This window comes from Octopus bimaculoides, chromosome 4 (genome assembly GCF_046866305.1).
Source record: "Octopus bimaculoides isolate indiv1 chromosome 4, ASM4686630v1, whole genome shotgun sequence".
Classification (NCBI taxonomy): domain Eukaryota; kingdom Metazoa; phylum Mollusca; class Cephalopoda; order Octopoda; family Octopodidae; genus Octopus; species Octopus bimaculoides.
The window spans coordinates 134382895-134407186 of record NC_142931.1 but is presented as its reverse complement, the minus strand read 5'-3'; the positions used below and the strand labels follow the sequence as shown (position 1 = coordinate 134407186).

The 24292-nt window shown below is 38.2% G+C and overlaps 1 protein-coding gene across 2 annotated transcripts in view; it reads left to right on the top strand.

The window, feature by feature from the left end:
• The window catches only part of LOC106878805 (uncharacterized), a 46437-nt gene extending 25356 nt beyond the window's left edge, over window positions 1-21081 (top strand). Inside the window, exons 1-8 of one of the 2 annotated variants that reach the window (XM_089351503.1) lie at window positions 1055-1340; window positions 2067-2231; window positions 4791-4829; window positions 13816-14081; window positions 15106-15319; window positions 16187-16318; window positions 18209-18397; window positions 20511-21081. In XM_089351503.1, coding sequence (XP_089207629.1) covers window positions 1253-1340; window positions 2067-2231; window positions 4791-4829; window positions 13816-14081; window positions 15106-15319; window positions 16187-16318; window positions 18209-18397; window positions 20511-20545 — 1128 coding nt within the window. In that variant the 5' untranslated portion in view covers window positions 1055-1252 and the 3' untranslated portion in view covers window positions 20546-21081. Of the gene's footprint in view, window positions 1-1054; window positions 1341-2066; window positions 2232-4790; window positions 4830-13815; window positions 14082-15105; window positions 15320-16186; window positions 16319-18208; window positions 18398-20510 lie in introns of those variants that run through there. The other variant, XM_089351502.1, reaches the window with a different exon arrangement.
• Window positions 21082-24292: the final 3211 nt, after the last annotated feature.

Here is a 24292-nt window from a genome sequence, read left to right as displayed (position 1 = left end):
GCCAGATATGGCTGGTTTAAATGTTAAGGGTTCGAAATGAAGTCCTGTACATATTTTGGGGTTTGAAATGAAGTCTGGTGGGATATTACTTGACCATCTCACTCATGGTCTTTCCTTAGTTTTCCTGCCAGTTGAGTTGGCTTAAAGAATGTCATGTGATCCTTTGCTGTGGCATTCAAGCCACAATTACTATTCATTGACTAAATATTTTTCCTTGTCACATAATGTATTCTTTTTCACTTTTTAAATGCTCCATCCATTAAACATGTTGGTACACAATTGCCTCAACATTACATTTTCTTCCTGAATGCTGTCTGAGATTTGTCTGGCTTCATAATACATTGTATCTATTGTAGTCTGTCTGTCTATCTTTCACTCAATTCATAGCTGTGTCGGTTCTTTTACTCCTTGCTGTCTCTCTCTCTCTCTCTCTCTCTTGTTACCTTCTTACTCTCTTCAGTCACATCTCTCACACATTCTCTCTTGCTTTCCATTACATTCTCTTTTTCTCATTCCTCTCACTCATTCATTTTTCTTTTTTGTTTCTGAAAAAGCACACACACAAATAAACACCCGCCTCTCTCTCTCATACACAAACACATGCACACTCTATCTCTCTTTCATGCACACACACGTTCTCCTTCTCTCTCTCTCTCTCTCAATCTATCTATCTATCTATCTATCTATCTATATATATATATATATATATCTATATATATATATATATCTTTCACACACACTCTCTCTACCTCTCTCTCTCTCTCTCTTTCACATACATATTCACATTTTCTCTTTCCCTCTCTTACATACAAGCGTGCACATACTCCCACACATGCACTCTTTCTCTCTCTCTCTCTCTCTATCTCTCTCTCTTTTTCACACACACTCTCTATCATACTCTCACACACATATACACACATCATATTCCCTCTCTCCCCTTCTCTCTTTCCTCACACACACACATGTGATTTTCTGATATATGATTCATATTGGATGTATCTATGACTCTCGTAATAATGACTTTCACGTGACAAATCTGGGTCATGGTCAATTGAGACAGTTGACACCATGCACTTTCAGTGTTCTCTTCATATCTCGACATTAATAATAATAATAATAATAATAATCCTTTCTACAAAAGGCACAAGGCCTGAAATTTTGGGGGAGGGGACTAGTCGGTTACATCGACCAGAGTGTTTCACTGGTACTTAATTTATCAACCCTGAAAGGATAAAAGACAAAGCTGACCTTGATGGAACTGGAACTCAGAAAACAAAGACAGGAAATACTGCTAAGTATTTTGCTTAGTGTGCTAACAATTCAGCCAGTTTGCCATCTTTGTAATAATAATAATAATCCTTTCTACAAAAGGCACAAGGCCTAAAATTTGGCGGGAGGGGCCTAGTCGGCTACATCGACCTCCAGTGTTTCACTGGTACTTAATTTATCAACGCTGAAAGGATGAAAGGCAAAGTCAACCTCAGTAGAATTTGAACTCAGAATGTAAAGACAGATGAAATACCACTAAACATTTCGTCCAGTGTACTAACAATTCTGCTAACTTGCCGTCTTAATAATAATAATAATAATAATAATAATAATAATCCTTTCTACTAAAGGTACAAGGCCTGAAATTTGGTAGGAGGGGACTAGTTGATTACATCGACCCCAGTGTTTCGCTGGTACTTAATTTATCGACCCCGAAAGGTTGAAAGGCAAAATCAATCACAGCAGAATTTGAACTCAGAATGTAGCGACAGGTGAAATGCTGCTAAGCATTTTGCTCAGCATGCTTACGATTCTGCCAGCTCACTGCCTTAATTATTTATCTGTTACACGTAGTATATAAACCTAGTTATTGACAAACATTTACAGAAGTACACACACCTGTGCATACACTCATACACACACAGGCATATGCATACGCATACACATATGTCCACACATATGTCCATACACACAGTCACACACACACACACACACACACACACACACACACACACACACACACCATACAGAAGGAAATTGTTATAGTAATTGCAACTAAGAATTCCATTATGTTTCAGTGATTTCACGTGGATGTGCTGATTGGTGGATGTTTAGCTCCATTGTTTCTGACTACCTCGGTTGCCAGGAACAAGTCCCAGCATGGATGAAGCCCCAGGAATGGTGTTTCTGTGACACAGACCTCTGCAATGGCCAATCAATGGCAGATGTGAAGAAACTGAATGGTAAGGACAGAAAAAGATGTGCTTTGTTTAATTTCTAAACGTTCAATGGTTGATGTCTCAAATTACTTTTTGTTTAGAAGGTCTTGGTGTAAAACTTCATCTATTGCATCCAAGGCCTGAAGTGTTATTGTGCTTGCAGCCCTAATCATAGTAGAATTTGTAGTAGCTCTCATACAACTTGATAGAGTTTTAGTCCATTCACAATTTTGTACCGCTTATTTATTTATTTTTTTATTTTTTGACCATTGAGAGAAAGACATTACTCTCTCTCTCATTGTTCAAATGCATCGGCCACATAAACTGCAACCCAAAGTTGCCTCCTCTTCTGCTGCCTGCTTGTGTGTGTGTGTGTGTGTGTGTGTGTGTGTGTGTGTGTGTGTGTGTGTGCACATGCATGTGTGCGTGTGTGTGTGTGTGTGTGTGCATGTGTGTTAGCGGCTCCCAGCCAGAACAGGAACCAGCAGAATGATTTGGTGTCTATTCTTATTCATCTAGTCTTATATGGAATACTGTCAGTGGAATGAAACATTGATTTTCTGCAATTCAGTTTCCTGGTATTCTTTTTTTATTTCATCTCACCAACATTTTCTGTTTACACTGGCACAATGTCAATTAGAACGACAAGTGTTCCAATTGGTTCGATCAATGGAGCAACCTGCTCACGAAATTAATGTGCAGGTGGATGAGCATTCCAGAGATGCATATAGCCCTTAACAAAGTTCCTAGGGAGATTCAGCATGACACAGAATGTGACAAAGCTGGCCCTTTGAAATACAGGTACAACTCGTTTTTATCAGCTGAGTGAACTGAAGCGACATGAAATAAAGTGTCTTGCTCAAAGACACAACATGCCTCCCGGTATCAAACTCAATCTATTTACACTACATGGAAATAAAAGACAGACAGGCATATTAAACACACACCCCAATTTCAACAGCCCTTATTCTGGAAAAATTGGTTTTAGTGCACTAAAGCTTGTAATATTTAAAGTAATTATCAGGCAGCAAGCTGGCAGAATCCGTGTGCTGACAATTTGCTGACAGACAATTCACCGACAGACAATTCCCACACAGCCTCAGACTCAACACAGAGGCCTACATCAAGTGCCTGGAGGAGGTTGTGCTGCCCTGGGTCAAGAGGGTGGCTGCTGGAACACCCTATGTCTGGCAACAGGACTCTGCACCATATCACACGATTGTCCTGTCTGTAAGTTGTCTGTTGGCCAACTGTCTGTCGACGAATTGTCTGTCTACCAGCAAAATCGTTTGCACACCAGGCAAAATGCTTAGAAGCATTTCATCTGTCTTCACATCCTGTGTTCAAATGCTGCAGGAGTCACTTTGCCTTGCATCCTTTTGGGGTCAATAAAATAAGTACCAGTTGAACACTGAGGCTCATTTAATTGACTTAGCCCCCTCCTTCAAAACTGCTGGCATTGTGCCAAAATCTGAAACCAATCATCATCGTTTAACGTCTGCTTTCCATGCTAGCATGGGTTGGATGATTTGACTGAGGACTGGCGAACCAGATGGTTGCACCAGGGTCCAATCTGATCTGGCTGAGTTTCTACAGCTGGATGCCCTTCCTAACGCCAACCACTCCGAGAGTGTAGTGGGTGCTTTTATGTGCCACCGGCATGAGGGCCAGTCAGGCGGTACTGGCAATGGCCACGCTCAAAATGGTGCTTTTTACATGCCACCTGCACAGGAGCCAGTCCAGCGGCACTGGCAACGACCTCGCTCAAATGTTTTTTCGCGTGCCACTGGCAATATTTAAAGTAAATAAACATATAGGACCTGGGGTGAATTTTGAGGCATTTTTGTTTTGTGGAAAAAAAAATGCATCTTATATGCCATTAAATACGATGTTTCATGTATTGGATAACTGGTTATGATAGAACAAGGATTTCAAAGCTGTTACTTTTATGTATAATAAACTATTATATGAAGTTTATAATTCACATTATTCACAAAGGTGAATTGGTAGAGTCTTTAGGTTGTTGGATATAATGTATGGTATGTTCCAATTTGGTAAACAGAAACTGAAAGAAGCCCGTCATATATATGTATGTGTATATGTGTGTCTCTTTGTGTCTGTGTCTGTCCCTAACCACCGTTTGACAACCAGTGTTGGTGTGTTTACGTCCTCGTGACTTACTGGTTTGGCAAAGAGACCGATAGAATAAGTGCCAGGCTTAATAAAAGTTAAGTACTGGTGTCAATCCATTTGACTAAAATTTCTTCAAGCCAATGCCCTCACATGGCTGCAGTCTAATGACTGAAACGAGTAAAAGAATAAAAGAATAAAAGAATAAAAGAATAAAAGAATAAAAGAATACCCTCAAAGTTTGGATTGAAAATAGGAATCACATTGATGTCAAAGTCAAGTGTTTGATATTAGAAACTTGGGTTTCGTAAATGTTGAAATAGTTTAACCCTTTTGGTACCAAGAGTATTCCTGGTTCTATGACACAAACTTTGAAAACTGTCTGACCCATATTAGCATGAGAAAATACATAAGAATATATTTTTCTACCTTTGTTTACTTACTTATTTTCAGGTGAAATTCATGAATTCAATCAAGATGCAGAAAATCCAGGTAAGTACTTGTATATTCCAGTGCTTATAGAAGGTTCCCTTTAAATTCCTCCTGGTAAACACATCACTATAATTTCATTTTGTAATTTTATTACAAGGTAATTTACATTGTGAGCCAATACGTCATTGGTAAATTCATCGTCATGCCATATACGTCATCGGTAAATTCTTCAACATGAGTTTGTTATTCACAGAGTAAAATGCATTGCTAAACATTATGTAAACTTTTTATTCACAGAGTAATTGTGCTGCTTTTCATTAACAATGAAAAAGAAATTTGAAAGAGAAATAATTCCATCCTACAGTTTGGAAACGTTTAGAAATCTTGGAAAAGAAACAATCAAGAAATAAAGTAACAATTGATCAGTATATCACCAGCGCAGAAATTCCTCATTATTACATAAAGCATTATAATAGTGCAGCAAGAATTAGACATGTTGTCAATGGACATCAACAAAATTGTGAAATACTGCATTGTTTAAGTGACATTGATCATAATGTGTTTTTACAATGGTTTTTTTTTTTACTTTCTGGCCTTTCCTCCAATTGAAAATAATGCATTTTTGTAATTTCATTTTTAAAAGTAACTTTTTGTATTTTTCATTCTTATATTGAGTAAATTCAATTCTAACGAATTTTTATTGTTTTTGAATTTATTTTGCATTGTTTACTGTGTAATATTTACTCTGTGAATAAAAACTTTAAATAATTACATTTAGTAATGTAATTACTCTTCAGATAGAAAGTATGAGCTATAAATTTATTGTTGATGTATTTGAAATGCTTACGAATTTACTGATGACATATTGCCCAAAAACCCTAATTTACCTTGTAATAAAATTATCAGGTGATGAAATTTCAGGGGATGTATTACCTGCAATGTAATTAGCTATGACGAATTTACTAGACACCTTTATAGTTAATTTTGTTATGCTCTTTGTGCTACACCACATCTTTAAAGTCATTATATATGTTTCTAAGCTTAAATATCCTTATACTTCCTAGTGCAATACATCTATAAACTCTGCAGATCATACCCTACATATTCATTATGACTAAACATTTATATCTTCCAGAGTATTAACTCATCCTCAGGTCATACATTGTGTGGAGGCGCAATGGCCTAGTGGTTAGGGCAGCGGTCTCGCGGTCATAGGATCGGGGTTTTGATTCCCAGACCAGGCGTTGTGAGTGTTTATTGAGCGAAAACACCTAAAGCTCTACGAGGCTCCGGCAGGGGATGGTGGCGAACCCTGCTGTACTCTTCCACCACAACTTTCTCTCACTCTTACTTCCTGTTTCTGTTGTGCCTGTAATTCAAAGGGTCAGCCTTGTCACACTGTGTGACGCTGAATATCCCCGAGAACTACATTAAAGGTACACGTGTCTGTGGAGTGCTCAGCCACTTGCATGTTAATTTCACGAGCAGGCTGTTCCATTGATCGGATCAACTGGAACCCTCGACATCGTAAGCAACGGAGTGCCAACAACAGGTCATACATTGGCAACCAGTTTCAAGTGCTTTCTGATTCCCTTATCCAGAATATCAAAGCCATTATAAGACTTAACAAAGCGAGTGTAAATCTACTGCTACTAAATAAACCATTGTGTAAATACTAGATCTGACAAAATTTTAAGAAGGTAAAGTTATATGAAGTACCATACAGCATCATTTTCCAAACTGGTCAGTGTATGGTTTTAGTCAGGAAGAAGAGACTGTATCCATGATCTTTGTTGACACTCTACTTTGATGTGATTGTTTGTTTAGCTTGAATTGCTGCAGGACGATGTCTGTACAAAAAATGTCGACATTCAAGGAAAGAAAAACTGAAATTAGTGAAGTTCTGGCAAGCTTGAGCAATATAGAGTTGAATACAGATTCAGCAGCAAATGTAAAAGCTTTCTTTGTAGGATTACTAATTGATTTCAATATTTGGCACAAGGCCAGCAATTTCGGAGGAGGGAATAAATCAATTACATCGACTCCAGTATTCGACTGGTACTTGTTTTATTGACCCAGAAAGGATAAAAGGCACAGTCAACCTTGGCAGAAATTGAACTCAGAGCCTGAAGATGGATGAAATACCACTAAGTATTTTGCCCAGTGTGCTTGCTGCCCTATGTAAGATTACTAATTATGGAGCAAACATGGTTGGAGAGGATTTAGTAGGAGGATTTCAGAAAGTTGATAAGGATCCTTTTAGAAATGAACCAGAAGAACCAGCTGCAATTAGAGAGATGGAAGGGCATTAGATGTTGATAGTTGTGATAGTGAATAAAAGCCATCTGTTTTCTAGAGAGAGGCAATTTATTTTTTCCAAGCTTTGTCCATAGCTTTCTCATCTTAATATATTGAAACAGAGCGGCTATGTAAGCAGCATTTGTAGAATTTGAGATTATGAGCTTAGATTATGTTGGGATATAGATGTGAAGGACATGACTATGAAGATGGTTTCAGTCCCTTGTATAGTGGCTTCAGTCCCCTTTATAGCAGTTTCAAAGGGGTCAATTGTGTGAAGGATATTTTCGCCCAGGAATACAAGAATAGTCGGTGGCCTGGCTCTTCATTGATTACAACAATAAGTGTTCCAGTTTATCTGATAAACTAAACAGTTTCCTCATGAAAGTAACATGCAAGTGGCTGAGCATTCCACAGACACGTGTACCCTTGGATAACATCAGTGGCGTGGAGAGGGGAGACCAGTATGCATGGGCGACTGCTGGTCTCCCATAAACAAACTTGCACGAACTTGTGCCTTGGAGGGTAACTTTCTAGGTGCAATCCCATGGTCAGTCATGACCGAAGGGGGTCTCAGCATATATACACACATATATATACATACACCCACACACACGCGCGCGCGCGTTCACACACACACACACACACACACACACACACACACACACACACACACACACACACACACACACACACACACACAGCAGCATTTTGTCCAGCTTTACATTCTGAGTTCAAATTCTGCTGAGGTTGACTATGCCTTTTATCCTTTCGGGGTCAATAAAATAAATACCAGTTGATCACTGGGGTCAATGCAATCAACTTTCCCCCTCTCCTGAAATTGCTGGTCTTGTGCCAAAATTTAAATCATTATTTATCGTATATATACATATAGGCACAGGCGTGGCTGCATGGTAAGAAGCTTGCTTTCCAACCACATTGTTCTGGGTTCAGTCCCACTGCATGACACCTTGTGCAGGTGTCTTCTGCTATAGCCTTGTGAGTGGATTTGGTAGACAGAAACTGAAAGAAGCCCATCGTATATATGTAGGCTTACAAAGAATAAGTCCTGGAGTCGATTTGTTCGACTAAAGGCGGTGCTCCAGCATGGTCGCAGTCAAATGACTGAAACAAGTAAAAGTGAGACCATAACCCATGGCCTTTGCCAGGGGTGTAGCCAGTCCACTTATGCATACCTTTCCTTCATTGGACACTAAACTCTGCTTGTGAAGACCTGTTGGGGCAAGTGAAATCGAAATCGTAATTGAACCAAATTCATTGACTGGCACCTGTGCCAGTGGAGCACTAACAGCACCATCTGAGCATGATCATTGCCAGAGCAGCTGTCTGGCTTCCATACTGGTGGCACGTAAATAGCACCATTGAGCATGTTCATTACCAGCATCGCCTTACTGGCACTTGTGCCGGTGGCACATGAAAAAACATTCGAGCGAGGTCATTGCCAGTGCCGCTGGACTGGCTCCTGTGCAGATGGCACATAGAAAACACCATTTGAGCATGGCCGTTGCCAGTACCCGCCTGACTGGCCCTCGTAAAAGCACCCACTACACTCTCGGAGTGGTGGCATTAGGAAGGGCATCCAACTGTAGAACTCTGCCTGGTGTAGCCATCTGGTTCGCCAGTCCTCAGTCAAATCGTCCAACCCATGCTAGCATGGAAAGTGGACGGTAAACGATGACGATGATGATTTTAATATATATATAACAGGATTATATGTTTAAAATATTATTGGTTTTGCTATGAAATAATATTAGAGTTATAACTCTAACAGTTTTTGTAAAGTCATGGAACAACAATTCCACAATTGGCATCAAGAGTTTATTATCCTCTTTGTCAGCTAGAAATGTAGCCATCATATGACCTTCTATAAACATTAATTATGCTTTCAGGTTATTGTTTTGTAGTCATGCTGCATTACACATGATAATAACGAGTTGACTCTTTGTCAACACCTTTTCACTGAAATATTAACCTACAAAACTTCAGACTAAACATTATACTGTTCTTTTATTTTTTTCCAGTCATTAGACTGTGGCCATGCTGGGGCACTACTTTTTTCAGATTTAATCAACCAAATCAACCCCAGAACTAATTTTAATTCTGGTAGTTATTTTACTGGTCTCTTTTCTTTTTTCTTTTCTCAGCTGTTGTGAGGACATAAACAAAGGAACACCAGTAGTCAAGCAAACACACACACACACACACACACACACGCGCGCGCACACAAACACCGTACACACACACACAAACACACACACACACAAACACACACACACACAAACACATGCACACACACAAACACATGCACACACACAAACACATGCACACACACAAGCACATGTATGACAGGCTTCTGCTGAGTTTGTCTGCCAAATTCACTCACAAGTTATTGGTCAAACTGAGGTGATTATGACAGAACACATTCACCCAAGATACCGCACAGCTGGGATTGAACCTGAAATCACATGTTTACAAAGTGGACTCCTTAACCATGCAGCCACACTCTTGCCTAAACTATACTAAATTTATGCAGCAATTTCACCTTTGACATTAGCTTATTGTCTTAGTAAAGGCAAGATACATTGTGTAAGATGGCCCTAAATATGCCAAAGAACCCTCCGCCCCCACCAAAATAATTGTGTATGAGCTCCCTTTGGTTGTGAGTCTGCTCAGTTATGGCCAACTGATAAATAAACAACAATAACACTCTTCTCAACAAGATGACCTCTACAAAGTCGTTCAACCTGGAAGAAATGGCAGTGAAATGTCCCTCAAATTGCAAAGTACTCTCTTCAATTAGGAAAGGACATATAATGTAGATAATGTGGCCTTAGCTTACTGAAACGATAAGAAGATGGCACATCTATAAATGTGTGAATCCCTTTCCCACTGATTTTGTTTTCTCATAACTTACAAAAAAAAGAAGAAAAATTTTTTAATGAAATTTTCTACAAGAACCTTCCAGACGGTGTAGATTACAATTACATCGGAATTTAATGTGACAAAAAATTTTTTCTGAGTAGGGAAAAGAGTTTCAAATAATTCACAGAAATTGATTTTGTTTCCTCACAACTTACAGAAAAATGGGTATTTCTTAATGAAATCTTCTACAAATAGTTTTCAGATAGTGTAAATTATGATTACAACAGAATTTAATGTGAAAAAATATAAGAATGGTGGGCATACACATGTATATATACAGACACACATCACAACTTTTTTCAACACTTCCAGTTTCATTTTGTAGATATATATATGTGGACTGGCACCCATGCCAACGTCGTCTCCTTCATTGGACACGAAACTTGGCTTGCGAAGACCTGTTGGGGCAAGCAAAAGCAAAATCGTGATGGCACCTGTGCCCAGCGTCACCTTCCTGGCACTTGTGCCTGTGGCACGTGTAAAGACATTCGAGCGAGATCGTTGCCAGTGCCGCTGGACTGGCTCCTGTGCAGGTGGCACGTAAAATACACCATTTTGAGCGTGGCCGTTGCCAGTACCGCCCGACTGGCCCTTGTGCCGGTGGCACGTAAAAGTACCCACTACACTCTCAGAGTGGTTGGCATTAGGAAGGGCATCCAGCTGTAGAAACTCTGCCAAATCAGATTGGAGCCTGGTGTAGCCATCTGGTTCATCAGTCCTCAGTCAAATCGTCCAACCCATACTAGCATGGAAAGCGGACGTTAAACGATGATGATGATGATGATGTGTGTCAGTATGAATGTGTGCACAGCCACTGATATTTTCTTTCCTTTTTCTTGTTTTTTTTTTTTACATAAAATTCCATTATAATAGGAATTCCAATATAATAGGAGCTGAAAAGTATTCGTTGAAAACTTCATTTTAAAAAATCCATTTTTCTAAGAATTATGAGAAAACAAATTCGGGGGTGAAAGAGTACTGTTGTGTAGGTATAAGGCTGAGTGTGTTGTACCATTAAGCTAAGTGATCCCTGAGATGGTTACGGTTGGAATAACTTTCATCATGGTTCTATTAGATTAGAGCTGACCTGAGTTTAACAACAATCTACCCTAAATGTAAGGCATTGAGGGAAAGGTAATGTTTACCAGAGATGGTTCACTACCATTGATGAGATACAAACATATCTTCGGTTTTATAGGCTAATAATCATATATGCATAGATAGCTATTTACACTGTCTCAGTCTAAAAAATATATATAATACAAGCAAAAGAGAAGGCAAACAATATGTATATATAATATATTTGAGTGAATAGAATAATTGTGTGCATTCACTACAAGCAAATACACACATGAATAAATTCTATAGCTTAGTCTAGTCTATACAATTGTGGATAGGAACAAACATAAATGAAGCTAAAATATAAATGAATGAATATTGAAAGACACGTGTGTGTGTGTGTGTAAATTGGGAGGGAATTAAGGAAAAGGAGAAGGAGAGAATGAATTGATGTAACCAGGTATGATTGCCTTTCAATCAATGATTAATAATAACTAGTAAAAACTGTACAAAGATGCTGGACATCTTCCCAGAGAGAGAGAGTGTGTGTGTGTGTGTGTGTGTGTGTGTGTGTGTGTGTGTGTGTGTGTGTGTGTGTGTGTGTGTGTGTGTGTGTGTGTGTGTGTGTGTGTGTGCGTGCGTGTGTGTGTGTGAGGGAGAGAGAGATTATTAGCTTATTATTAAGCGGTTGTTTTGTTCACAGCACCATTGGAGTTCATTTCAACACTACTAAATTGTTTGCTCACTTAGACCTGTTGGTTACTTATTATTTTGGTATAACGGAGCAGGGGAGATAACTGACAAAGCACGTTACATATTTACATCGCTTGTCAGACAAAGGCGTAGTTTTATGAGAAGACGTTTGCTCCTCAACCACGTGGTTTCCAGTTCAGTCCACTACGTGGCACCTTGAGCAAGTGTTTTCTACTACAGCCCCTGGCCAATCAAAACTTTGTGAGTGGATTTTGTAGACAAAGCCTGTCATACGTATGTACGTACTCGCACGCGCACGTCACCATCACCGCTTGACAAACGGTGCTGGTTTGTTTACGTCCCTGTAAATTAACGGTTCGGCAAAAGAAACCGATACATAAGTACCAGACTTTAAAAAGAAATGAAAGTACTTTTTGATTATCTCACCCCTATTATAAAATTGCCATTAAAAACTGGGTTACCTCCCCACTAAAAAATTGAGTTTATGTGGCGGCAAGAGATTGACTTAGCTTTCCATCATTTAGAGGTTGATAAAACAACTACCAGCCAAGCATTGGAGTCAGTGTAACTGACTTGCAGCTATACCCCAAAATTTCAGGCCTTATACCTACAGTTAAAGGAACTAGTGTGGCCGATGCCAGTGCCACCTGACTGGTTCCCATGCTAGTGGCACATAAAAAGCACCATCTGAGCGTGGTTGATGTCAGTACTGCCTGATTGGAACCCATGCTGGTGGCACATAAAAAGCACCATCTGAGTGTGGTTGATGACAGTGCTGCTTGACTGGCTCCCATATTGCTGGTGCATAAAAAGCACCCACTACACTCTCGGAGTGGTTGGCATTAGGAAGAGCATCCAGCTGTAGAAACATTGCCACATCAGATTGTAGCCTGGTACAGTCTCCTGGCTTGCCAGTCTTAAGTCAAACCTTCCAACCTATGCCAGCATGAAAAATGGACGTTAAACGATGATGATGATGTCATGAGCTGGCAGAATTGTTAACATGTTGGATAAAACATTAAGCAGCACTGCTTCTGGTAGTTCTGAGTTCAAATTCCACTGAGGTTGACTTTACCTTTCATTTTTCCGAAGTCAGTAAAACAAACACCAATTGGGCACCAGGATCAATGTAACTGGCTTATCCCCTCCCTCAAAATTACCGGCTTTGTGCCAAAATTTGAAACCACCACCACCACCACCACCACTACTACTACTACTACTACTACTACTAGGAGGGGGAGGAGGAAGAGGAGGACAACGAGTTGAAGGATTGGTAGTGATAGCTGAAATATTTTGCTGTTTGGTGATGTATCTTTATATTCCCACCGGAGGTCAGTTTTGCCTTTCATTCTTCCAGAGTCCCAGATAAACCTCTAAATGACAGGATGGTTACAGCTGGAATGCATTTGGTCAAAGGCCGCTTGCTGAAGTTTCATCTAGTGTTAAACAACAACAACAATAACACCCCAGAGATTGAGTGGTTTCTTCTTTTGTCCCAAACATTTAGAATTCTTCATTTAAGCATGATGGAATTGGTGGCCACATTTATTTGGTATCAGGTCCACTTGGTACCATATAAACCACACACACTATCAATTCTCAACTTCTTTCAGTCCCTCAGCTTATATTCCATTCAGTAGCAGACTGGGTTTAAAGATATTGGTTGCCAGGAGACTAAGGGGGGGGGGGGGGGGCACCCACAACTACAATGCTATAATTTAATTTTTTTTTTTTTTGTTAAAAGTATTCTTTTCAACTGACTACAAACACAGCCAGGCTGAAATAATTAATGCATTCTTCCAGGAGTGAATAAAAAATTCTCAAACTTGAGGGGATGGGCCCCTTAGATACTAACATGGGCCCTCATATATGGATTCTAATGGCACAGGGGCCCACTTGCCATTGGGCAAGCTGGCAACCTGGCCAGTCCGCCATTGATTCCATTCCGTTGTATTTAGAAACTGTAGTCAAATCCGTTATTTTCCTGTTGTTTGTTAAGGTATTCAAATGTTGTCTCTCCATTTTATTGCAGTTGAAATGGTCAGTGACGAGGAAGAGATGGAGTCTGAAGAGGTTGATGCTATGGAACAACATGTACCTCACTCTTCATCTTCTGTTACCACCATTCTACCTTGGTGGTGGTGGTATGTACACTGGTCAACTGAGAGACCCTACTGGATGGATGGGAAGGCTAAACACAGCAGCAATAACAACAACAACAACAACAATAACCGCAACAACAAACAGAAAATAAATGGTATCAGAGGAATTCGTACAAAGGAGTTTGAGGACAGCCCGGTAAGCAAGTTTTGTTTTTTCTTTTACAGTGATGCAATTGGAATATTTTCAGTAATGATAAAGATCAGACAGGATTTTAATGTACCATTTGGAGGTTTACTCTAATGCTTTTATATGAGATTTTCTGTCATTGTATAAATTAGTTAATAGTATAAATAGAAACTTTAAAGTAATTGTAGCAATAAGAGGCTTCTGTAATAGTACTGGCATGAAGTTTACTTTAATAGTACCAATATGAACTTTCTCTGTAGTGGGACCAATGGTAAATTTTCCCTTATGATACTAATAGAATATTTTCTATGACAGCTCGAAGTCAACGAGCTGGCAGAAACGTTAGCACACCTTTCAGGGTCAATAAATTAAGTACTAGTTTCGCACTGGGGTCGATGTAATCAACTCAGTCCCTTTGTCTTCCTTGTTTGTCCCCTCTATGTTTAGCCCCTTGTGGGCAATAAAGAAATAAGAAACACCATGCCAGGCAAAATGCTTAGCAGTATTTCGCCTGCCATTACGTTTTGAGTTCAAATTCTGCCGAGGTCGACTTTGCCTTTCATCCTTTCAGGGTCGATAAATTATTTGCCCAAAATGCCATGTGGAACTGAACCCAAAACCACATGGTTGCAAAGCAAGATTCTTTACCCTACAGCCATCTTTATATAAAATGTTTCTCACACATTTCATAGGCCAATCTGTTACATACCCTTGCATAAGACTCACTCTGGATTCCAACAGCTACCTTGATGGGCTGATAAAGGAGCCTCTATTCACTCACTCAAACTGCTAGAAATGGTAGCCAAATCCCCTAAAATCTCACCTTTCATCTTAAAAATCAATGGATAATATAATCCTAGGTTTATTATATCTGTAAAATAAACATGATGGTCATAGCTGGAATGACTGCGATCATAGGCCTGCTTAATCAGGGTTGATCTTGAGCAGAGCAACAATGAGAACTATATTAGCCATCTTGCCTCCATGCTTTCTAAGGCTTAAATAAATTTAAATATATTTCTTTCTTTTCAAGGTGAAATCCCCTAAAACAACCCAGAAAGAAGGATGGGAAAACAGCAAAACAACAAAACATTCTGGGCATTGGGAGGCAGCCGCCGTCCCAACTGGAGCTTCAGCAGCAGATAAGGTGCAAAAAGTAAAGCCCAAGAACATCAAACAAGTGGACAAAATTGCTGGAGGTAACAATCTAGAAGCTTCCAAAAATGAAATTGAAGAATCCTTATCAGGTGAGTTGAGTTTTCTGAAAGAATTGGTATTTTCTGTACCACTACTTACTGAAAAGCTGGTTGGTCGGTAGAATCAATAAAACAAGTACTTTACAGTATTTAGCTATTATTTCATCCATTTTGAGTTCAAATCTTACTGACGTTGATAAAATTAGTATCAGTCAAGTACTGGAGTGGAGGTTAATTAGTTATATGGTCTTTAGAGGCTGCAATCAAAATGCCTCTCTCTCTCTCTCTCTCTCTCTCTCTCTCTCTCTTTCTCTCTCTCTCTCTCTCTCTCTCTCTCTCTTCTCTCTCTCTCTCTCTCTCTCTCTCTCTCTCTCTCTCTCTCTCTCTCTCTCTGCACACACAAAACATTAAAGTACTGTGCACCTGTGTTAGAAATTGATATTAAGTTGTAGTATGATGGTGAATGGAAGTTTGTTTATCTATCAATTTGCATTGGTTGGCTGTGGGGAAGACTAGAATGTTTGTAAGTGTATTAAGACCACCAAACCACCCCAATATGTTGGCTCCATACATGTCTTATTAAGAAGGTACAGTATTTTCAGTTTACAGTTGGAGGTATTTTCTGATCCCTGAAGAAGTGGCTCCTGTCCTTTAAGAGCAATTTTAACTCTGTCATTGATATGTGGTTGCTATCGTCATCAAAGATTGCCAAGCTTAAGTATTTGTAAAGTCAATGTAAGTTTTAGTCGTGTGTGGTTAATGATTAAGGAAGGTGTTGTGTTGTGCATAGTGATTCCGTGTTGATGCCATAGAAGGAGATTAGGTTGTCAGGAGATTAGGTTGTCATAGCCATTTCTCAGAACAATGCTGCTGAACAAAAATGCTATTTAATTTGATGTTATATATTTCAACTTCCAGATTTCTTCTGCTGGGATTGCTATGATGACAACCCTTTGTGCGGAGAAGTTGTCCAGACTCCAGTCAGTTATTATGTAGGGCGTGTTGCTTGCCCTATCACCCAGAAGTGTTTCATCCGAAAGGACAATGGAGGTAATAATAATCATTATTATCGTCTTTTTTTATTAACCACAATATGATCATTAAAGAACCTGATGTTTACAAAGTGTGTGAGAGGCTGACAACTGGGAGAAGGGTGCAGATGTTATACAGTAAGTGAATTAAAAATTTAATGAAATAAAATAATTTAAAATGCACAAAAATTAAAATGTGATATAATTTGAATTTGAAAAACAGAAAATATTTAGGGCTGCCTACCTAATGCAGGTAAGAACTCATAGGGTTGAAACACTCCACAATTCTACTCAACATTTCCTTGTACTAAGTCCTGGAGAAGACGGAGGCATCTATCAGCATTTTGGGGATTAAGTAGTTTATTAAGTAGAGGCAATGACTAGTGACTGAGACCTTTGGCAATATATTGTGCTTGAGAAGGCCCATCAAGCCAAATGCACCCATGCTGGTGGCATGTAAAGAACATCCTTTGAACGTTGGGCCTGATGGAGGCAAAATGGCTGAGTTCCTTTCAAGCATTGGGCCTCACAGGAGCAAAGTAACTGATTTTCTTTTGAGTATTCTTGTATTGGGCCTCACGGAGGCAAAGTGGCTGGGTTCCTTTCAAGTGTTGGGCCTCACAGAGGCAATGACCAAGGCCTTTGGCATTATGTTGTGCTTGAGAAGAAGACTACCAAGCCGAGCAAACTCACAGTCACAGCAGATACCAGTGTCATACAAATGGCACCGGTGCCAGTGGCATGTAAAAGCACCCATTACACTCTTGGAGTGGTTGGCATTAGGAAGGGCATCCAAGCGTAGAAAACCATACCAAATCAGAACACAAAGACAAATGAAATACCACTAAACATTTCATATGGCATGCTAACAATTCTGCCAGCTCATGCCTTACTACTACTACTACTACTACTACTACTACTACTAATAATAATAATAATAATAATAATAATAATAATAATAATAATAATAATAATAATGATGATAATAATGATGCAGGACCAGGCAGTGGCTCTCATGGCTTCTGATCTTGATTGGAAGTGTTATTATGTACATTGTTTTGTCTTGGTATAAAAAGATGGGCTACAGCAAATATTCTGCTCAATACCACAAATTTGCTTGTCAGTTGTTTGACCTTAACCAGTTGAGCTTGTTCCTTAGTGGCTGACAATATGTAAATCTCTGATCACGAGCAGAAGTAGTGGGGGAGCATCATAGCCATGTGTTGAGAGGAATTCATTGGAGTTTGAATAATTCACCTCTAGAAACATGGGTGTTTTGCTCAACATCCTTAAACAAACCTTATTCAGTGACCTTTTGAGCGGGATGGGCTACTCGACCTGAAGAAAATTCTAACTGGGCCCCACCTGCGAGGTCATGCGCTGTTTATCTTGATATGAGATGACCATGTCGTGCACATATGGTTGGGATGCATGTGCCTGGTGTACCCTTATCAGACGGGTAGTCATGATGGGTATTAATGGGCTTCGTATATTTTACCCCAGTGTCACTTTGATGGCATGCACTGCTCTCTCACTCAATAATAATAATAATAATAATAATGATAATAATAATAATAATAATAATAATAATAATAATAATAATAATAATAATAATGATAATAATACTACGCAAAACACTTTCAATACAGTAAACATAAGAGCACCACAGCAAACCACAGCACATACCCAAGGCGCACAGAGCTGCGCTCGGTAGTGAAGTGAAAGCACGTTATAAAAATAAAACTACTGAACAACAATAATAATAATAATAATAATAATGATAATGATAATAATGATAATAATAATAATAATAATAATAATAATAATAATAATAATAATAATAATAATAAATAATAATAATAATAATAATAATAATAATTTAAATGAAATGTTTTTTTTCTTCTTGCAGTGACTTATCGGGGTTGTGCTGATGGTTGGAAAGATAGCAGTGTTGATTACTTTTATGTTGGCTGTCGGAACCAAACTATTTGGGGTAGAAACGTTGAGTGGTGCTTCTGCTCTTCCCCTCTCTGCAACTCTCAGTCAATGGAATCTTTAAGAATGTCGCACCTACCAATAGCTCCGAAAGACAAATCAGGTAAGACTCTCTCAAATGTCTGCTCATATTCAATAAGACATTCAATACTTCATTTCATTTTACTATTTATATTATATATTCCATATTCTATATCCCACATTAATTTTATAAGAATATAAATAAAACATAAAAAACAGACAGAGTTGGAACTCTTTTAAATAATATATTCCTCTATACACTATCATACAAACCCCATTTATATATATATATATATATATATATATATATATATATATATATATAGATATAGATATATATATAAATATATACACATATATAAATACATATATATTTTTACATATATATCATCATCATCATCATCATCATCGTTTAACGTCTGCTTTCCATGCTAGCATGGGTTGGACGATTTGACTTAGGACTGGTCATCCAGATGGCTACACCAGGCTCCAATCTGATTTGGCAGAGTTTCTACAGCTGGATGCCCTTCCTAACACCAACCGCTCAGAGAGTGTAGTAGGTGCTTTTACGTGCCACCGGCACGAAGACTAGTCAGGCAGTACTGGCAATGGCCACGCTCAAAGTGGTGTCTTTTATGTGCCACCTGCACAGGAGCCAGTTCAGCGGCACTGCCAACGATCTCGCTCAAATGTCCTTACACGTGCCACCGGCACAAGTGCCAGGGCACAGGTGCCATAAGGATTTCGCTTTCGCTTGCCTCAACAGGTCTTCGCAAGCCGAGTTTCTGTGTCCAATGAAGGAGACGACGTTGGCATGGGTGCCATCCGTCGAAATTAGTTCGGAACAAATACAGTAGTTGAGAGATAGGCCCGTTATTATTATTCTCCTAAATTTTTTTGCGATTCTGACCATTACCTAACAAATATGGTAGTTGAGAGATAGGCTTATAATTGTTATTCTCCTCAATTTTTTGATGATCCTGACCATTAGATTGCTTAACAAAAGCAGTAGTTGAGAGTAACGTCTATTGTTATTTTCCTGAAATTTTTTTTGTGATTCTGTCCATTAGTTTGCCTAAGGTAGTAGAGAGAGAAAGGCCTATAATTGTTATTCATCAGAATTTGTTTTTTTCTTTATTCTGTTCATTGGTTTGCTTGCAATTGTTAATCTTAAGCTGTACATGCAACTATTTATTTTTCACTTAAAAGCCCAGATGGAAAGTTAGACACAGGGGCCCAAGTCTGATAGGGTTAAATAGCAATAATAATAGAAAATTAACTTCACTTCTACTCACATGGTCAATGAAGGAAGACAAATACTTGTTCATTGTCTCATGCGCACAAAGAATATCATGACTGGGGCCAATGTTACCATTCTCCATACGGGTACCTCCCTGATATATATATATATATATATATATATATATATATATATATATTAATATTTATTTTTATGTTATAATAAAACAATTTTACATTATACTGAAGAATTATTCAATACTTTTGGTTGAGAACAAGTTTATTATTCACTTGACTACCCATGACCCACTGGGTCACTGACGGTTCAGGCTATAAAACATTGAATCTGATTTCAACATTCAGCAGCATAACTGGTGGTGGGGACCTACTCTGGGCAGTGCTATTATTGGGGTAGTACTTTTGGATTTGCTTGAGGACCTGGGGAGGGTGCAAATTCAAGGACTTCCCAGAATGACACACACTATAGCTCTCTATTATATATGGTGGCGAGCTGGCAGAACCGTTAGCACACCGGGCGAAATGCTTAGCGGTATTTCGTCTGCCCGCTATGTTCTGAGTTCAAATTCCGCCGAGGTCGACTTTGCCTTTCATCCTTTCGGGGTCAATTAAATAAGTACCAGTTACGCACTGGGGTCGATATAATCAATTTAATCCGTTTGTCTGTCCTTGTTTGTCCCCTCTGTGTGTAGCCCCTTGTGGGTAGTAAAGAAATAACACTATAGCTCTCTCTTTTTCAGGTATAGTGTATCTGGGACTTCAATACCTCTTGTGCCCTATTTTTAAGATTTGAGTGGAATTTGCCTATTTCAAGAAGGTTGACTGACTGAGTAGAATCCCCTTAATTGATGTACAAGATGTTGATTTATTAGAAGTAATTCTGAGATTAGATTTGTTACGTCTGTTTTAATATTTAATTGTTTTTCTATTCGTTTCAGAGAACCAAGATCCACAAAAAAGTAAAGTGCAATAATTGAAAAGTGAAAATAACTCAACTGAATTCACATTTACATTTGTTATCTATTCCTCTGTAAAGCTTTATACCAGTTCCAGACTCATCAAAAGGATATAGATGCTTATTCAATATACACAAGTTTGATGCATCACTCTCTAATGCAATGCAACTAACATGTATTAACCAAAATATCCTTATATTAATCATATCCATGTATTAACCAACTTTTACCAACCATTATGTATATATATATATATATATATATATATATATGTGTGTGTGTGTGTGTGTCTGATTCTATGATCCATATGAAAGAACAACTATGTATTAAACCAGTATATATAAAATAACATATGCTAACTGACATGAAAATGTCAATATGTATTGATTAATATGAACTCATCTAATAATAAATGTCCACCATGTATTGACTAACATGAATTATAAACAGTATGTATCTACAATTTTTATGTATCGGTCATGCAATATCATTTGTACATGAATTATAAGTTGAGTTAATGAATAAAATATCCATACTTTATAAATAAATATGTATAAAATATGTTTTGTTTGTTTTTCCATACATCAATCAATGATGCCTGGCCACATCATCAGTATTGTTTCCTCAGGTCACTAAATGTTTTGGCTTTTCAACATCTGATACACTCATCCAGGTGACCCAGTAAGGGTTGATCAAGCCATAGCTCATGTCCATTTGGCACTGCCCTTGGTAGGTTTGTTCCTTCCAGAGCCTGCACCTCCTGAGCCATAGCCACCCTGAAACAACCTCTGCTACCTCCACAGCCTACTTGATGGCCTTTCATCAACTGGCCCCTGTGATATGAAGCATGTTGTAAGCTCTGCAAAAGCACAGGCCTGCAAACCCTTTGCATCCCACCTTGATGGAATCACATCTTACTTGCCACTCATTCCTTTGGTACTGTTTTACTATGTCAGCATATTTAATTAACTGGCATTATGCTCTTAATTCCATTATTCTTTTAGCTTTTGAAATTTTAAATTGTTGAATCTGAGCTGCTTTCATAACCAAAAGCAGCTGAGGAAAAGAAAAAATATTTTTTTAAAATGTTTATTGAAATTGATATTCAATCAATAATTGAAAATTTTGTAAAAAACAATGAAAGCTGAACAAAAATCAATGAACTCTTCTGTTTTTCAATTGAATCTTTGTTTGATTTTTTAGTTTGTAAAATTTTTATAATTTTTCAATATTTCTTTCTCACTTGACATGACACGATCTATCAGCCAGTTTATCAATACTCTATTGGCTACAGTATCTTTGATCTTAAACCTAAAAAGAAGAGAATTTAAATTAAATTTCCTTCACTACAGGCATGGCAGTGTGGTTGAGTAGCTTGCTTCTCAATCATGCCATCTCTGGTTCAATTCCACTGTACTGCATCTCTGACAAATGTCTTCTACTTTAGCCTCAGATCAATCAAAGTCTTGTGAAAGATAGGTAGAAACCAGAAGACACCCATCATAAATATATATATATATATATATCAAAATAAGCAACAAGGATATCCAGAGGTAATGCAGTACAATCGTTTCATGCAACTCCATTTAATTGAACAATGCAAGCATTGTTTAACAAATAAGAACTAGGATTGAATTGATCAACTAAACCCTTCAAGGCAATGCTCCAGCATGGCTGCAATCCAGTGAGTGAAACAAGCAAAAGATGAAGACAACAAGATCTGCAAATGACAATAAATTAACACAAGACATTTTTTATAAGAGCTATTTTCTTCCTCTTTCATCTTTCATCCTTTTACCCCTTCTCCCAAGAGATTGTTCACTTTCTCCCTGCTCTCCTCTGCTTTTTTTTTTTTTTTCTTAATAATTAACGAAAGAAAGAGAAGAAGAAAAGTTTCTATTTTGAGACAGAGAGCAAAAACAAAACAAAACAAAAGGAGACAAGGAAGACAAATCTGTGATAGGAAGAGAATGAGCAACATGATGGATTGTAACAATTTGTGTTTTTAGCACCCTGCAGATTCTTTTGAAGTGGTTTATACAATACAGACATCTACTGCAACTTCTATCGTAAATCTTTGTTTTGATGTTGCCATCACAAAACACCGAAACTCTACCGTGATTTTATACAGCTATAATACACATGTTTTCAGGTTATTAAGTGCATTGATTTTATAGTTGCCAAAAATGATTTTCAGCTGACATAATCTGAACGCAGAGCACAAGGTGAGCAATGAGAACTACTGGGAATTAAAGACATCAACTGGTGTATGCAGATGAGACACAGTTTTGCTGCTATAGACATGTGATGTATGAATAAACATTTTGCGCTAGATTTAAAATGTACGAAGTACTTCGGTTGTTGTTTATTTAGCCATAGATCAGTTCTGATCAAAGAGACATGTGATCACACAAAATAGATAAGTATACGAAGTTTGAAAGTCTTTCGGTACCAAAAACACTACATAAAACATAAATGAAAACTGGTGCCCCCGTTTTGAACAAGATCCGACATGTGATCAAAGATACCCGGTCGTAATCATTCCGTGTTTTTCCAGACAGAGTGAATAAAGACCCCATTTTTAAAATCTGTCCATCATTTTATAAGACACTAGGGTGTGGTTCAAAGTGCTATTTCTAGCATGTTGAGTGTTTACATATGGACTCCTTCAATGGACTCAAAGCACCTGTGATAAAGAGAAGTCAAGAAAGGTGTTCGACTGAAACAATGAGATCAGATATGAGAATGGAGGTTAAATATCCTTTTCTATTCTAGGCACAAGGCCCGAAATTTTAGGGGAGGGGACCAGTCGATTAAATCGACTCCAGTACACAACTGGTATTTAATTTATCGACCCCGAAAGGATGAAAGGCAAAGTCGACCTCGGCGGAATTTGAACTCAGAACGAAAAGACAGACGAAATACCGCTAAGCATTTCGCCCGGCGTGCTAACGTTTCTGCCAGCTCGCCGCCTTGGAAGTTAAATATTAGAATGAAGGTTAAATAAATTAGCCTACCAAGGGCAAAAAGGGACAAGGTAAGAAGCAAAATGCTATACATGAGACAGATGATGATGATGATGATGCATTTCAATATGGAGATAAAAAAATACAACCCTTTTGATACCAACCTGTCTGAGACTGCACCTGGTTCTATGACATAAACTTCCCACTCAAAATGATCTTAATTAAAACCTGCCCATCAAAATTTCATGTTAGTTCGTTCCAAATACCAGTTTAGTTATGATTTGGGTATTTTACTAAATTCTTCGTTATTTTTCAGAATTAATTAAAGCAAAGACAGAAATATAATAATGAAAGTGTTAACCGCATCAAATAATGATAATAATATATCTAGTAAAAAAAAAAGAGGTAGGTTAAATTTGACACTCCTTAGAGGTGTTTATTTACTTACTATGCAATAAACTCACATCCAGCTCTTCATGTTGAAAAACTACTTACCTTTAGAATGCCCTCAGGGACCTGTACAGTAAGTAGGTCAAGCAGGGTGTAATGAAGAAGTGGTGTGTTTTTGCCATTAGAAAATCACCTACTTTCAGAAATTCTCTTTTTTTCTTACATACATTTTCCCCTTGCTTACATCATCATCACCATCATCGTCATTGCTGTTGTCATCATCATCATCACCATCATTGCCATCCTCCTCCTCCTCCTCCTCATCATCATCATCGTCATCATCATCATCATCATTTAATGTCCGTTGTCCATGCTGGCAGGGTTAGATGGCAAGATGGAAGGCTTCAC